At 39.9% G+C, this 16,362-nt stretch overlaps 2 protein-coding genes across 8 annotated transcripts in view; one reads left to right on the forward strand and one right to left on the reverse strand.

Annotated features, from left to right (window-relative positions):
- The window catches only part of LOC101042760 (uncharacterized), an 89,498-nt gene extending 85,521 nt beyond the window's left edge, over positions 1-3,977 (reverse strand). Inside the window, exon 1 of the mRNA XM_074405605.1 lies at positions 3,887-3,977. The gene's annotated coding sequence lies outside the window, so the exon portion shown is untranslated. The remainder of the gene's footprint in view (positions 1-3,886) is intronic.
- Positions 3,978-4,030: 53 nt separating this feature from the next.
- Positions 4,031-16,362, forward strand: part of NMD3 (NMD3 ribosome export adaptor) — a 115,716-nt gene continuing 103,384 nt past the window's right edge. For 4 of the 7 annotated variants that reach the window (XR_012519160.1, XM_074405595.1, XM_074405596.1 and 1 more), the window contains exons 1-5: positions 4,031-4,150; positions 5,205-5,260; positions 8,701-8,835; positions 10,943-11,039; positions 15,369-15,449. Coding sequence is in view for 5 of the 7 variants with exons in the window: in XM_074405595.1 (XP_074261696.1) it covers positions 5,217-5,260; positions 8,701-8,835; positions 10,943-11,039; positions 15,369-15,449 (357 nt within the window). In the remaining 2 variants the exon portion in view is untranslated. The remainder of the gene's footprint in view (positions 4,151-5,204; positions 5,261-8,700; positions 8,836-10,942; positions 11,040-15,368; positions 15,450-16,362) is intronic. The other 3 variants (XR_012519161.1, XM_074405597.1, XM_039480321.2) reach the window with 1 other exon arrangement.

A 16,362-nucleotide genomic window follows, 5' to 3' on the forward strand; every position in this document is an offset into this window, starting at 1 on the left:
TCCTGTTAAGGATCTTCACCAGAGAATAACAGGGCCTATGTTCATTATAGTTTTTTGGAGTTTACTAAACATTTCTATGTACCTTATCTCAATCCATTCTCAACAATTTTCTGAGGTAGGGATTATTACATAGTTTTAGAAAGGAGGAAAGGAGCCTTTAGAAAGGCTCAGAGTGGTAAAGCAAATCCTTAGGGTCACAGAGTCTATCGGTCACAAATCTTAAACTTGAAACAAGGGCTTTAGAGTCCATGTCTTCTACTGACTTTCCTAGCACACTGCTTTCTACGTGCGCATGCTGTGGCTAGGAGGTACTGCTCAGATCCCCCTCAAGGAGTGAAGTACTACTTATTCCACAACAGCAGGGAGTGCTGCAGAGAAAGCCCTCAGTTTCATCTACTTCTGGGACTGCCTTGCCTCAAGAGAGAAACATCACCCAGTGCCATGTCCTTCTCCTGGGACAGTCACATCCAATGCCTCATCGATGAAAAAAGTCCCCCTCAGGCAAACTCTGAATGGTCATTTTAGCTTCAGAGCTTCCCACAAGGTTAGCTGAGGCTGCCACTAGACTGCATGGAAGCACAGCTCTCCTCAGCCCCTATTGTGCTTCGTCCTTTCTCTTCCACAGGTGTTGATTCTAAGGGGATACCCTAATACATCTCCCCTGTGCTATTCTCCAGTATTATCTTCATACCCAAAAATGTGCTATCACATTTGATAGTGTGAAAAATGTCACACTATGCATTTGAAAGTTCTGTGTAGAATTTCATTGATTAGCAGATTTATTTATTTATTTATTTATTATTTTTTGAGACAGGGTCTCCCTTTGTCACCCAGGCTGGAGTATAGTAGTGCAATGTAGCCTTGACCTCCTAGGCTCAAGTGATCCTTCTGCCTCAGTGACCTGAGTAGCTAGGATTGTAAATGCATTCCACCATGCCTGGCTATTTTGTTGTTTTATATTTATTTTTCATTTTTTAGAGGTGGGAGTCTCTCTATGTTGCCCATGCTAACCTGGCTTCAGGCAGTCCTCCCACCTTGGCCATCCAAAGTGCTGGGATTACAGGCATAAGCCTCCATGTTCAGCCAGGAATTCCATTTTAACACAATGGTCAAACACATAGAAATGAAGTTTGTAAACATATACTAAGGCTTAGATTTGAATACGGATAGATATCCTGAGTGTAAGGACTATGGGAGCTGAAAATAATCTTGCCTATTATTTTCAAATGAGATTTGAGGATTAAATAAAAAGTGCAAAATAAGTTTCTCTCTGGTATTGTTTGCCAATATTATTCCACTTGGTTCAATCCTAGCAAGCTCATTCAGGCTCGTGGCAGAGGTAATTGAAATCAAGAACTTAATTCTGACAGCTGGAAATCTTAGTGGTGGGGACTGGGAGATGGAGAGAAAAATATAGGTACCTTCTACTGCATGAGTATTATCAAAAGGTTGTGGATAGGAATAGATGGCCTCAGCCTCAGAAGGGCAGGTAGGCTGGTACAGTGAGGGTCTGCGTTCAGAAACAAACTGTATTTCAAGTCCCAGTTGTATCACTTATTTGCTATGACTTTAAACAAATTGCCTAATCTAATCCGGCCTCATCTGTAACACGTAAGGTCCATGAGGGCAGGGGCCATGTCTGTGTTGTTTATTATTTTATATCAAGTGCTTAACAAGCCTGGCATTGTGGCATTCAGAGCCAAATCAAATAAATGCTGAAGGAATGTGTTAAAAAATGAGCAGCCTTTGACATTTAGAAGCTGGTCTGGTACTCACAGCTGTGCCATGATTTTTTTTATTAGACATAAATAATTTCACAGAATACTAAACTCAAACAAGATTACTCTGAAACCATGATGAAATGAGACAAAGCAAGGTCACTTCATAATTTCACCTAAGCACAGACCAAAATAAGTTCACAGTGCCACCCACAAAATATCAAACATTCTCTTTCTTCAACGAAATGAGTGACTGCTACTTCTTTGCTAATTACAGCTTTATCCTCCTGCTTCCTTTTGTGTAAATAAGATTTACTGAGACATCCAATCATAGATTTGCCCCTGCTTTCTGATAGCATCCAAGCTATAGAAAAACCCCTATTTTCGTAGGACCTCCCAGAAAACACCTGCCCAAGGCCCCAGTCTTATGATAGGTTTGCTCTAAACACCCTTTTACTGAGGTATTTAAAGGGTCTCCATGGTGTGTATTTGTTCTTACTTCAAAGAGTAATGGACACAACCTGCTTAACTACAGCTGTGTTCCTAGTGGTGTTTGGTTGAGGGCATAGACAGTGTGAATAGAAAAAACAGGGAGAAAAACACTGTCTTTTCAGAGTTGCTGTGGGTATTAAGTGAATAATCAATTTACCAACATATATTGAGAGTCCGTTTTGTGTCAGCTACTGTGCTATGTGCAGGGAATACCAAGAAGAACAAGACCCGAATTGCTCTCCAGTGTTTTGAAACTGCAGGTCATGCAAAGTAGAAAATTTATGATCCAATTCAAAGCACTATTATAGAGGCATATACCTCCTATAAAGGTGTTATCATAGGACCATACATAGAGAAGGAGCATGTAACTCCTCTGGCCCTTAGGGACTGAGAGAGTCAGAAGAAGAGAGGATGTGCAGTGGACAGAATAATGGCTCTGCAAAGATGTCCTATTCCTTGAAATCTGTGAATATATTACCTGACATGGTAAATGATCTTTACAGATATTAAATTTCTTGAGATGGGAAAGATTATTCTGGGTTATCTGGTTGGGCTCAACGAAATCACAAGTGTTCTTGTAAGAGGGAGGCAGGAGGGTAAGAGAGGGAGACCTGACTGCAAAATGATGTGGGACCACAAGCCAAGGAATGTGCGCAGCCTCTAGAAGCTGGAAAGGACCCAGGAATGGATTTTCTCCTAGAGCCTCCAGAGTCAGCCCTCCCCATCTATTTAGACCTGTAGCCTCCAGAACCAGAAGAGAACAAACTTGTGTTTTTAAAGCCAACTAAATCTTTGGTAATTTGTTACAGCAGCACTAGGAAATTAATTCAGGCTTAATCTTTAGCGCAGAGTCCCAGAAGAAGCAAAGGAAGACTATTTCCTGTGAGGACCTGCTAGTCTGCATGGCTTGGGAATGCGTGTGCTTGGGAATAGTACAGGATATGTGGAGATCAGATCCTGAAAGGTCATTCCATGCAAAGAAATTGGAAATAATGCTGAAGGTAATCAGAGACGACTGAAGGATTAAAAGCAAGGGAGTGCGACAAAATCGGAGTTGCATTTCAGAAGGATGGACTGGAGTCTGCAAGCAGGGAGAACAGATGAGAGGCTACTTAAGTATTCTGGGCAAGAAACGATGATGAGAGGCTTTCTCTGACCCTCTAAGAAATGCCCTTGCTTATTCCTTGAAATTTAGAATGAGAGGATCTACAAAAAAAAAAAAAAAAAAAAAAAAAAGGTTGTACTCTTCAAATATTTGAAAGGCTGTCCTGAAACAGAAAGATTAGACATGGTCTGTGCTGCTCCAGGGTCGAGGGATAAATCAGTCATAAGGAGATACTAAGTGCCCTATCAAGAAGCACATTAATAAAGTGTCTAAAAATTGCATACACTTCTTCACAGATAATTATGCCTTACATTTTATTCTTTCAATAAATTCCAGCAGTTAGGATGAGACAGGCGTCAGGTCTGTATATGATGATGAACCAAACAGACAAAGGCGCCGCCCGGGAAAAAGTTTCTTTGCGTAAGGTACTGTTTGCAGATAATTTTTTATATAAAATAATCATTTAACCAAGAAGCAAGGTCACAGTCGGGATGGCTGAAAAGAGACTCATATATGAGCGAGCGTGGTTTGGAATGAACCCTGGTCTGGGAAAACGGAGACGAAAACTCACAAGCAGTCACTGATGGCCAAAGAACTCATGGGACTTCTCTCCGCGCGCTTTCCCGGAAGCCCGGCAGCTCACCTCACCCTTCAGCCCGCCGGCGCCGCCCCTTTCACGCCCGTTTTTACGTCACTTGCGCCGCGGGATTTCGAGCATTTTCTCTCGCGAGATCTGCACGGCGGCGTAGACCGCCGTGGAGGCAGATGAGGGGACGGTTGGCGTGTATTTTGTGTCGGGTTTTCAGCAAATCCAGGGCTGGTCTGGAGGCGTGAGGTAGGTTCCGGGGCCCGAGACCTGGGCTGCCGGCGCGGGCCCCTGAGTAGTGAGTGGGGCGGGCTCCACAGGCTCGAACCGGTTCGGTCCGCGTGCGCGCCGCGAGCCCCAAAGCCGTGCGGTCGGGCCCCGGGCTTGGGGGTCGGCGTGGGTGGCGGCGTCTGGGGACTCCTGCGGCGTGGGTCTGGGGTGCGGCGGTCCGGTGCAGGCCCTGGGCGGGCGGAGAGAGGGAGGGCCCGGGCGTCCGCAGCCCGGAGCTGACCTCGCCCTGGGTCCTCCAGGGTTGGCACCCAGGTGAGATTGAGGTCAGCGTCAGAGCTGGGTGTCCCGAGGGTCTTGCACCTGGGAAACTCAGGAAATCCTCTGGTCCTCATCTTAAAGTTATTTTTTCCGAAGTTACCCAGTGGAATTGGTTTTCCTTCTTTCCTGGTTTTTCTTTTTTTAATTTTTAATTTTTAATTTAATTTTTTAAAATTGCATTTTAGGTTTTGGGGTACATGTGAAGAACATGCAAGACTGTTGCATAGGTACACACATGGCAGTGTGATTTGCTGCCTTCCTCCCCATCACCTGTATCTGGCATTTCTCCCCATGCCATCCTGGTTTTTCGAAGTTCTGTGAATATGTTAATTATTCAGAGAGGCAGGAGGAATACGGAAAAAGAGGAGACCAAAGTGATTTATTTTGTTTTTTTTTTTTGTTGTTGTTGTTTTTTTGAGACGGAGTTTCGCTCCTGTTACCCAGGCTGGAGTGCAATGGCGCGATCTCGGCTCACCGCAACCTCCGCCTCCTGGGTTCAAGCAATTCTCCTGCCTCAGCCTCCTGAGTAGCTGGGATTACAGGCACGCGCCACCATGCCCAGCTAATTTTTTGTATCTTTAGTAGAGACAGGGTTTCACCATGTTGACCAGGATGGTCTCGATCTCTTGAGCTCGTGATCCACCCGCCTCGGCCTCCCAAAGTGCTGGGATTACAGGCTTGAGCCACCGCGCCCGGCCTGAGACCAAAGTGATTTAAATCCCGTCATTCTCATTTGTTTCTTTTTAAACTTAAGGCGTACAGAACGATGGAGTATATGACAGAATCCACCAACCGCAGCCCTGGACACATGTGAGTGCGACACTTCTTCCTTCCGCCTTGAATGTGAAAATCTTCAGTGAGCCTGGGAAACTTACCGTGGGGAAAGCTTGAGGGTGGGTGGGGAAAGCTTGAGGCTGGGTGGGGAGGAGCTTCTATTGTCAAAAATGGGAAAAGTAAGTCTCATTTCTGTAGAAAATCGAATTAGTTTCTGGTTATAAAGCTTGTTCTAGTAAATATGCCCTTTAAAAGGGTTAAAATAGTCACCATGCATCCTTTCAGAACAGGACTGTCCAATATGTAGCCATATGTGGCTCTTTAAATTTACTTTTTACTGTTTTTTATTGGCGATTACAGTGTAGTAATTTTTAATTTTAAACATCTTAAAATGTAATTATCAATTTTTAATTTCTTTTCTTTTCCTTTTTTTTTTTTCCCCCCCCAGACAGAATCTCACTTTGTTGCCCAGGCTGGCGTGCAGTGAGTGGTGCGATCTCACTGCACCCTCAGCCTCCCGAGTTAAAGCAATTCAGCCTCAGGAGTAGTTGGGACTACAGGTGCACACCAGCAAGCCCAGCAATTTTTTGTATTTTTAGTAGAGATGGGGTTTCACAGTAATGGCCAGGATAGTCTCCATCTCTTGACCTCGTGCTCTGCTCCTGTTGGCCTCCAAGAGTGCTGGCATTACAGGCATGAGCCACCGCGCCCAGCTCTAATTTCTTTCTTTTTTTTGAGATGGAGTCTTTTTTTTTTTTTTTTTTTTTGAGGTGGAGTCTTGCTCTGTCACCCAGGCTTTAGTGCAGTGGTGTGATCTTGGCTTACTTCAACCTCTGCCTTCCAGGTTCACGTGATCCTCCTGCCTCAGCTTCCTGAGTAGCTGAGATTACAGGCCTGTCCCATCACAGCCAGCTAATTTTTGTATTTTTACGTGTTAGTCAGGCTGATCTCGAACTCCTGACCTCAAGTGATCCACCGGCCTTGGCCTCTCAAAGTGCTGGGATTACAGGCGTGAGCCACGCGCCTGGGGCAATTTCTTATATTTATGTTCAAATTTGCTTTGCTCAGCTCTGCTTGCTTGCTTTCTTGCTTGCTTGCTTTCTTTTTTCCTTTTTTTCGTTCTTTCTTCTCTCTCTCTCTCTTTTCTGATGAATAGACAGGTTTAATGATACAGTTCTCTTCACAGAGATGACTACAGAGACTTTTAAATGATAATCCTGGAATCGTTCAGCACAGACCAATTAGCTAAATCTAAAATAAACTGACTTCTTACCACAACTACCCTGTAAACATTGCAGTCCTCTGTCTAGAATGACCTTAATCTCACGGGAAAACAGTAACTATGGAGAAACTAGTTTTGTGGCCAAAAGTAAAAGCCAAAGGAAAAATAGGAATTCAGTGGCTAGTTAGTGAAAACAGGAAACGTGGCTCCCTTTCGTGTGATGCTTTACTCTTCCCTTGCCCTTCAGTCAGCTCAGTGGGTTTGAATAAGCCATCTGAAACTTAAATGTCTTTGGAGCTCAGCATAGTGCTGATCTTCCTTGTTCTGTCGGTAGCTTTTAATAGACACTTGTCTGAGGGCTCAAAGCCCTTCACAGAACCCTTTCTTGGTATGGGTTCAGTTTCACCATTATACTTCTTCAATATGATGCACACCCTCCCAGACAACCAGCACTCTGGAAGAGCCTGGTTAGCTCTGTCAGGAACTGCTTGCTTTCCAGGTGGTACTGCTGGCTCCATTCTGTCAGCATAAGCCCCAAGCAATTTAAGTTGGAAATTTCCTAAATTAATTTAAATGGAATAAAATTAAATACTTGGTTGCTTGTTTGTACTAGCCATATGGCCATGGATATTATCGAACTTTTCTTTTGGACAGTGTGTTCCTATATCTCAAGCTTTTTCTGCCCCCAGTACATCTAGAATTATGATAGTTCTCTTATTTATACCCAGTCTCTCTAGATGTTGATATATTTCATATTGTGTTAAAAAAAATTCTCCTCTGGGTAAATGTTTATATTTTAGCAGTCCTTAGGCTTTTTTTTTAAATTGCCTTTGGAGTATATTGCTGTCTAATTCAGTTAGAAATGATTTAGATATTAGTTTCTATTGGTGTAGTCCAGAGATATACTTGAAGAAATGTTTATTAGAGATAGACAACTGAAGTGTTTTAATCTAGTGATACCATTCTGTTCACCTAGGCTGTGGTCCTCTGTATGCCCTGAATAAATAAATTTTTAAAGGGTTAGTATTTAGAGATGAGGTGGTTAAATTAAAAAGAGACAAAATGATCTTACATATTTTTGATACAGGATTTTCTTTTTGGTTTTTGCCATTGACACACTGTTACCTTGTTAATTGATTCTTGGTTTTCCAATTTTCAACAAGAGATAATGAATAACAGTGCATCTCAAATTTTTCCCAAGTTTGCTATTACACTTGCAGTTGGGAAGTTTATTTATACGTAAAAGTTAATGTGAATGTTTGTTTCTGCATAGAAAATGTTTGGAACAATATATACAAATTGTTAATAAATGTTACCTTCATGGATAGTCTTGATTGAATGTAGTCAAGAGCGCTTTAAAATTTTTTATTGTATTTAAGTATTTAAAGTTAAAATTAGTGTAAGATTTGCATTCTTCATCAGTGTACCTACATTTGTTTTAATGTGACAATATAGTTTCATTTGCTTTTAATGAAAAAGACTTGTTTAGACCCATATTGGCTATTTAAATGTAAATTGAAATTAAAAAAATAAATAAAAAATTGAGTTTCTCAGTTGTACTAGTCACTTTTCATGGCCCAGCTGCCATATGTGGCTAGTGGCTACCTTGTACAGACCACAGTAGAACATTTCTATCACAGCATGAAGTTCTGTTGGACAGTACTGACTCTCTAGAACCTTTAGGACATTGGCCTTGTATTGAGGATTTTTAGAATTTTTTTTTTTTTTTGATTTTTAGAATTGTAGCCATTTTTGGTGTTTTTCCCCCTATATTACAAGATTATTCTTTATCTACTGCATCTTTGAAGATTGCTTTGTTTCTTGTTTTGAGACATTGTCTTGCTCTGTCACTCAGGCTAGAGTGCAGTGGTGTGATCTGGCTCAGTGCAACTTTTGTCTCCTGGGTTCAAACCTTGTGCCTCAGCCTCCCAAGTAGCTGGGATTACAGGCATGCACCACCATGGCCAGCTAATTTTTGTATTTTTAGTAGAGATGGGGTTTCACCGTGTTGGCATGCTGGTCTCAAACTTTTTATCTCAGGTGATCCACCTGCCTTGGCCTCCCAAAGTGTTGGAATTACAGGTGTGAGCCATTGTGCCTGGCCCAGGTTGCTTCGTTTCTGTCATTTTTAAAAAAAGGACAAAGATACTGTGGCCTAACTTGAAGGCTTTTGTTTGTTTGGCATCTAAAAAAAAAATTTAACTAGTGTATTTTAAAAACCTAATTTGAAAGATTTGTCTTTTATTTATTAAAGCTTGTGCTGTGAGTGTGGCATCCCAGTAAGTCCAAATCCTGCCAATATTTGTGTGGCCTGTTTACGAAGTAAAGTGGACATCAGCCAAGGTATTCCGAAACAAGTCTCGATTTCGTTCTGCAAACAGTGTCAAAGGTACGGTGTGGTACAATTTTGCTCTTCTTAAAGTTGGAATGTACATTTAGAGAGCCACCGAGATATGCTAAGATTACACAAAGGTACACAGAATAAAGTGCATGCAATTAAGGTTTAATTTTTCTGTTGGTGTCACCAAAGATTTTATAATTTGTCATTTTATAGTGTACTTCTCTAGTGTTTCCTGATAATCTGGTAAAGATAGTGTAAAGGTATTTAAATCTGTTCCTCTCCCATTAAAGGATCTAATAGATTTGATGTATATAGTTAATAGATAGGAGTTGATGTTTGTAAGGGTGAGAGCAGATTATTAAGGACATGTTACAAGGTTGTTTTTTTTTCTTTAGTTATTAGAAGCTATGTATGATAAAAAGCACCTTGTGTTTGGAGTAATTTAATAATATGTTTTAAAAACTCTTTTGATGTTCACAGGTAATTAAAATAACTGTGTTGATGGAAAACAAATTCAGTAAATCCTATCTGGAATGGTCTGAAGAAGGCAGAAGACTTCTTCTGAAAGTTAATATTTCATTCCTGTTTATTTTCTTTAATTGTTGGCATAAACAATTTATATCTGTTAAGCCACTGAGTCACACAGAACTGCCTAATGAGTGTAAAATTATATGCCTGTGATTTCCAAAATGGGTTAAGACTCTACTTTTTGAGTATGTGTCTCTAAAGGAGTGGTTCATGGACTCCTTGAGAATTTGAAAACTGTATCTCTCCTGTAAAATATTTACATATATATGTGTACAAACACATGAAACTTTGTTTATTGTTTCAGGGAGTTTGCAGTTTATAAGCTTAGCAAGTGTGAGGGTTAATCTTTTAAATACTTGCTATTAAAAGCCTGATGGAGTTAAACAAGTACTAGATAAAGAACTAAACAGACTTAGTTTGTCTTGGCTTTCTCACAAATTAGCTTTTTGAAACTCTTGGCCATTTATCATCTCAGGGCCTCAATTTCCTCATCAGAATTAATGGTTTTATTAGGTGATATTTCTAACTCTAAAAGTGTGCTTATAGGCCAGGCACAGTGGCTCATGCCTGTAATCCCAGCACTTGGTGAGGCTGAGGCAGGTGGATCACTTGACGTCAGGAGTTTGAGACCAGACTGGTCAACATGGTAAAACCATGTCTCTACTAAAAATAAAAAAATTAGCTGAGCATGTTGGGGCGTGCCTGTAATTCTAACTACTCTGGAGGCTGAAGTAGGCAAACCACTTGAACCCAAGAGGCGGAGGTTGTAGTGAGCTGAGATTGTACCACTGCACTCCAACCTGGGGGACAGAGCAAGACTCCATCTCAAAAAAAAAAAAATAAAGTACCAATAAATACATAAATAAGTAGTTATAAACAAAGGGAGACTTGTGTAATATTTCTGATTGAACCTTGAAATGTAAAATGAAAAATGTATGTTATTTAACAAGTATGGCAAAGAGGCATTCACATAACACATTTGACAGTATTTTATATTTAACAAACATTTATTGAGCACCTACTAAAAAAATGTGTCAGGCACTGTACTAAGTCCTGGGTAGGTTGGACTAAAAACCTTAAAGCACATGCATAAGAGATTTAAGTTTTGTTTTAGTCAGGTTTTACCAAGATTTTATACATCATTTTACAATTTAAAATTTGAAAAGGACTTGAAATAAGATTAGACTGAACTATTTTTAATTTACTAATTTACCTTTTTATTGTGAGAAATAAGTTTTCAGGCAGTTTAGAAGTACATAATAAACCATTTTAATGCCTTGTTGAGATGATTCTCACCTGTTGTTCAGAGCGTAGCTTTAAGGGGCTCTTGGACACTTTGTCAGCCTCACTGGAATTGTAGTGGTGATTTAATGATTGAAGTAATAAGATCACTTTAGTAGTTTATTTCAGAGTGACGTACTCAGTCAGAATTTTACCTTTTTAATTAAAGCTACTAGTCCAGTTGAAAGTTCTGGAACCATTAAAATATATTTGAGTTAAGTGCTTCATCTCAACCTTGGGTTTCATTATGCCTGGTTAATAATTTGGGTTATATCTGTATATTCAGATGGAAAGTTCTGTGTTTCCTGAGAGATGTTGGATTTCAGTATGTTACCTTTTCTTTCAGGTATTTTCAGCCACCAGGAACTTGGATACAGTGTGCTTTAGAATCCAGGGAACTTCTTGCTTTGTGTTTGAAAAAAATCAAGGCCCCTCTGAGTAAGGTAAGTTAAACAGCTAAAATCAGGATTTATAGATACATTTTCATTAAAGCTATCATTTTCAGAAAATACTTGTGAGTAGGTTTTTCAGAAGTAACTATTAAATGTTACTGTTGTTACCAGTAGCACCCCACTACAAACATGTATTCTTTTACATATATTCTTTTTAAGAAAAGTGAAAATAGAGAGTGAGAAGGGCAGAGTAGTGAGGTGATAAGACCACTAGGATTCCTCTGGCTACAGTTTTAGAATGGATGTAAGGGAGGTAAAGGTGTAAGTGATTGTAATAATCATGAGAAATGATGTTTTTGCATCAGCAGTGGAGGTGGGAAGAAGTGGACAGATTTGGATCTGTTTTTAAGGTAGTAACATTTACTGATGTAGCTGGATATGTGTGTAAGAGACAGAAAAGTTAAGGATGCCTTCCACTGTTTATGACCTGAGCAGCCAGGACACTGGGTAGGGGAGATTGGAGCTCATCTGTAACTGGTATTTTGATGCCTACCAGATGCTTGATTAGAAATACTGAGTAGGCAGGTTGATAAATAAGCAGGTGAGTGGTCCGGTCTAGAGATATAGATAATATTTAAGGTCATGAATTGGATTAGTTTACTTCAGGAGTTTACAAAGAGAAAGAAAGAAACTGGAGGACTGAATCCTGGAATAATTCCTTTAATGGGTAATGAGGAGGAATCCGCAAAGGAGACTAAAAGGAGCTGCCAGGGAGGTAGGAGGAAAATATTAGGTGAGTGTGATGTCCTGGGAGGAAAGGTAAGTGTTGTAAGAAGGAGTGAGTAGCTATGTGATTTGCAGTTGATGGGTCAAGTAATGATTTCCGTAGCTTTAGCAATGTGGACGAACTTACCAACATGGGCATTTTCTGTTTAGTGGTGATGGTAAACATGTGATTTAAGTAGAAATGAAAACTGGAGAAGGAATTGGAGGTAGCAAGGATAGACAGTTCTTTTAAGATTTGGTATAAAGGAAAACAAAGACACGCAATGGTTGAAGGGGAAATTTGAGAAGGGACACATGTCTTTATTTTATTTTATTTTTTGGAGATAAGGTCTCAGCTCAGGCTAGAGTGCAGTGGTGCTGTCATGGCTCACTGCAGCCTCAAACTCCTGGGCTCAGGTGATCCTTCTGCCTCAACCTCCCAAGTAGTTGGTACTCTATTGTGCACCACCAAGCCTGGCTGCTTTAAAATTTTTTTTAATTTTTTTATTTTTAGTAGAGATGAGATCTCTGTTTATTTCTCTCTTTTTTTTTTTTTTTTTTTTTACCTCGTAGAACAGAGATCTCACTGTGTTGCCCAGATTGGTCTTGAACTCCTGAGCTCAAGCGATCCTCCTGCCTCAGCCTCCCAAAGTGTTGGGATTACAAGCATGAGCCACTGTGCTTGGCCAGGACACATTTTTTAAGATGGAATATATAATTGTATTTGTCAGTTCTCTGAGAGTGTTAGACTACGGAGAGAAATTTTTGTAAAATTGCAGGTAGACTGAATAATTGGCTGGAAGATGGCCTCAAGAAGTAGAAAAGAGATGAGATATAGCACATATTGGAAGCATACCTTATTTGTTCATTCATTCGTTCAACAAGTATTCAGTGCTTACTCTTCACCAAGTACCATTTTGGGAGGTTGTAATATGTCATGGAAGAAAATAAAAATCTTTGCTGTCTAGTGGGGCATTCTAGAGGTTGATCTTGATAGGAGTATGGATAGTTCATCTGTGGTAATAGGAGGGAAGGTGTTGAGGGAGCTTCTGGGAATTCTCTGGTTCCTTTTTTAATGGAGAAAACAGAGGCATGGGCTTAGCTATGTGAGAAGAGCTACTAGACAGATGTTTGAGGAGAGTGGAAAATATGAAATGGTCCTCTACGACAGTTGGAGAGAGAATTCACCTGAACAACGCCGGGCAGTGCTGAGGGTTACTGTTAAAAAATTTAGACTAGTCAGTGTGGTGTGCATCTATTTCTCTAGTTCCGTCAGCTACACAGATGAGGCATAGAGCAGACAGAGCACTGGATTTAATCCAGTTTATAATTTAGCCTAGTGACTAAGGTGAAATATGAGAGGGAACGAGGAAATTGTGTACATGAGATACGATTATTGATTTTGAAGCTAGAGAGGAAGAATGAGGAATAAAATTGGTAGAATGAATGGATTGTCCATTACATTAACTTGAAACATTTTTGGTGCCCAGGAACTAGAGGAAATAAGCTGGAAACATAGGAGGTGGTAGTCAGAGTAGGATGTTTGGAATTTGAGATTTTGAAGTGTTTGCAGTTATTGGTAATTAAAGGATATGAGTGACTGAGATAGGAAGGTGGACAATATTTCGGGAGAAGAATAACTCAATGGAAAGAGAGGTCAGGGTATTGTGGGGATCATCTGTGTGGATATTGAAATCACTAGGTATTAATATTAGAAAGTGTGATGGTGAGCCGGAAGCTAAAATCTTATGAGAAATGAAAACAAGTGATACAAAGATGAACAGATTACTGTAACAAAGAGAGTAGTGGGTGGTAGAGTCTAATGAGTTTAGACTCAGAGCTGGGTATATTTGAGGAGGAGGCAAGGAGAATGGTCTGTAATTAGCAATGAAGAGCAAGGAGTATACCTGTCTGGTGCCTGGTTCAATGATAGGAAGAAAACAGGAGAAATATCAGTCATCACTTCATACAGCTTCAGGGGAGAGAGTTAATCAGGAGATCTAGAAGTTGAAGGGAATGTTCAGCAAAGTTGAGAATTTAGGTTTCATTGTTAGTGAATGTTGAGCTCCAGAGGGCACAGTAGAAGGGTTTTAGGGTTCGGGGAAGAGTGTTAAATGGGGACAGAATAGAGAATATGTGTAACCGTATGGAAATTGGAGTATGGGAGATGAGGGGTGACTGAGGCGTCTGGGACTGTGGTAAAGAAGGAAAGGGACTAATAAGGTTGATTAGTCATAGTTGCCTTGAGGACACATAATATAGTGAGGTTGTGTTGGGGAATGCCAAGTAGGATGTCAAGGAGACTCTCTCCATTCCTGTAGGTGGGGGTTGGAGCTTGAGGGGAAGATCAGTTTTATTCAGTGCCCTTGAGGCTTTTTTATGTTTTGACCGCTGCAGATGGAGACCGAAGGAATAGGAATCTGCCTGTCACCCTCTGTACCTGGCGTCGCTTGTTAACTACTAGGCTTTGCTTTAGGAATGCCAGTTGTATGAGGGTTTTACTCTGGTGTGTTGCATCTTTGTATCTACACTGTAAGTGGCTAGTCTACTTTTCACCAGACAGTACTTGATAAAAGTGTAATCTGTTACCTCTCAAATCTGTTAACTACAGCCCAGATTTTTTTTCATAGCTCTTCAGACCAATTGAATCTTAACGTTCACTGAACAGTTCCTCTTGGGCGTCTCACAGATAACTGTCTTAAAGTTAAATGTCTGAAATCAAATGTAACATCTCTTCCTTATTATATCCTTTGTTTATTTGTGTCACAAAATTGTATTACCTAGTTGTCCAAGCAGATACTTGAGCATCATTTTAGAGTCTGTTTTCTTCTTCTTTCCCATATTCAGTTACCAATAAACCTTACAGATTTTTTTCTATATCACTTGGACTGTACAGATAAATCTTACGGATTTTTATCTCCTAAATAGCCCTTGAATCTGCTTTTGTTATTTCCAGTGCCTGTCAGTTCAGATCATCTACAGCCCCTGCCCAAATTATTTCAGCAGCCTCCATTCTTCTTCTCCCACTCACCCCATAACCCATCTCCCCAAACACCCATTCTGGGCATTCTTGAGTTATATATTCAGATTTTCACATATAGCAAACTGGTTTTGGCCTATGCAGATGCTGCAGATTTAGTAGTGAGTTATAATTGTGGATTTAGTATTCAGTTTATGAAACTTCTCTAATGAATATTGATTCTTAAAAAAAAAAATCACAGACATAATTAGAATAATCCAAGTGGAAACTTCTGTTTATGAGATCTCTAATAGGTAATGAGATCACCAGGTCTTTGCTTTCTTCCAAAAAATGTAATTTCCTTTTAAGGGACAGTACTTTTTTTTTAAGGGAAAAGAATTTTTTTCCCATATAAAAGCTTTTATTTTTTGCTTAAATTATGTCAGTTGCATTAATATAGTCATTGGATTGTCCTTTGATTTGCTGCTATTGTTGCATAGCTGATTAATCTTTTTTCATGATGATGGTGTGTAGTCATGCTGATCACAGATTCCTTAAGCATCTTATGAAATCCATTTATTAATGATTTGTTCTTTTGCCTTTTTTTTTTCCTCCTCAGGTGAGAGCTTAATGTTTCTTTTTGTGTTTTATTGAAGGTACGGCTTGTCGATGCAGGCTTTGTTTGGACTGAGCCTCATTCTAAGAGACTTAAAGTTAAACTGACTATTCAGAAAGAGGTAAGCGGTACATAATTTTCTCAGCGTGGTTAAAGTGCAGGTAGTGAAAATGAGGACCTAGTGATAAGTTACTGTATGGCTTGAACAGCTTAAAAGGAAAAGAGTGCACTCAATTTTAGCTGTTTGTTTCCTTTTGAGCTTCTGTAGAAATAATTAGGTCACTAGTAAGAGTAGTCATTGCTTATGATTAGCAGACTTACCGATCTTTTTCAGAGTTATTTTTATTAGGAAAATGACTGAAGTAAAAACATGGGCTAAGGTAGTGATTCTCAAACTTGGCTAATCACTGTAATGACTCGTCATAACTGAAGCAAAAATACTCTGCATTTTTGAGGCCTGGAAATCTAGGTGTAGGTTGAGTATCCCTTATCTGAAATGCTTGAGACCGGAAGTATTTCAGATTTTGGATTTTGGAAGATTTGCATTATACTCACTGGTTGAGCATCCCTAATTCAAATACAAAATGTTCCAGTGAACATTTCCTTTGAGTTTCATTTAGAAACCCAAAATGTTTCAGATTTTGGAGCTGAAATTTCAGATTTGGGATTTTTGGATTTGGAATGTTCAATCTATATTTTTAAAAAGCTTCCCATGTGATTTTTGATCAGCTGTGTTTGGGAACAAAAATTTAATGAGCCTTTAATTTAAAGGCATATTTTCTTTTTGAGAAGTTTTCCTTATTTTTTTCCTTGGGTAGTTTGTCTATATAAACATATGCATAGCCTGGGCATGGTGGCTCACACCTGTGATCCCAGCACTTTGGGAGGCCAAAGGTAGGTAGAACACTTGAGCCCAGGAGTTTGAGACCTCTCTACGAAAAACACAAAAGTCATTCGGTCTTGGGGGCATGTGCCTGTAGTCCTAGCTACTCAGGAGCCTGAGGTGAAGGATTGCTTGAGTACAGGAGGTGGGT

Source organism: Saimiri boliviensis, chromosome 9 (assembly GCF_048565385.1).
Source record: "Saimiri boliviensis isolate mSaiBol1 chromosome 9, mSaiBol1.pri, whole genome shotgun sequence".
Classification (NCBI taxonomy): Eukaryota; Metazoa; Chordata; class Mammalia; order Primates; family Cebidae; genus Saimiri; species Saimiri boliviensis.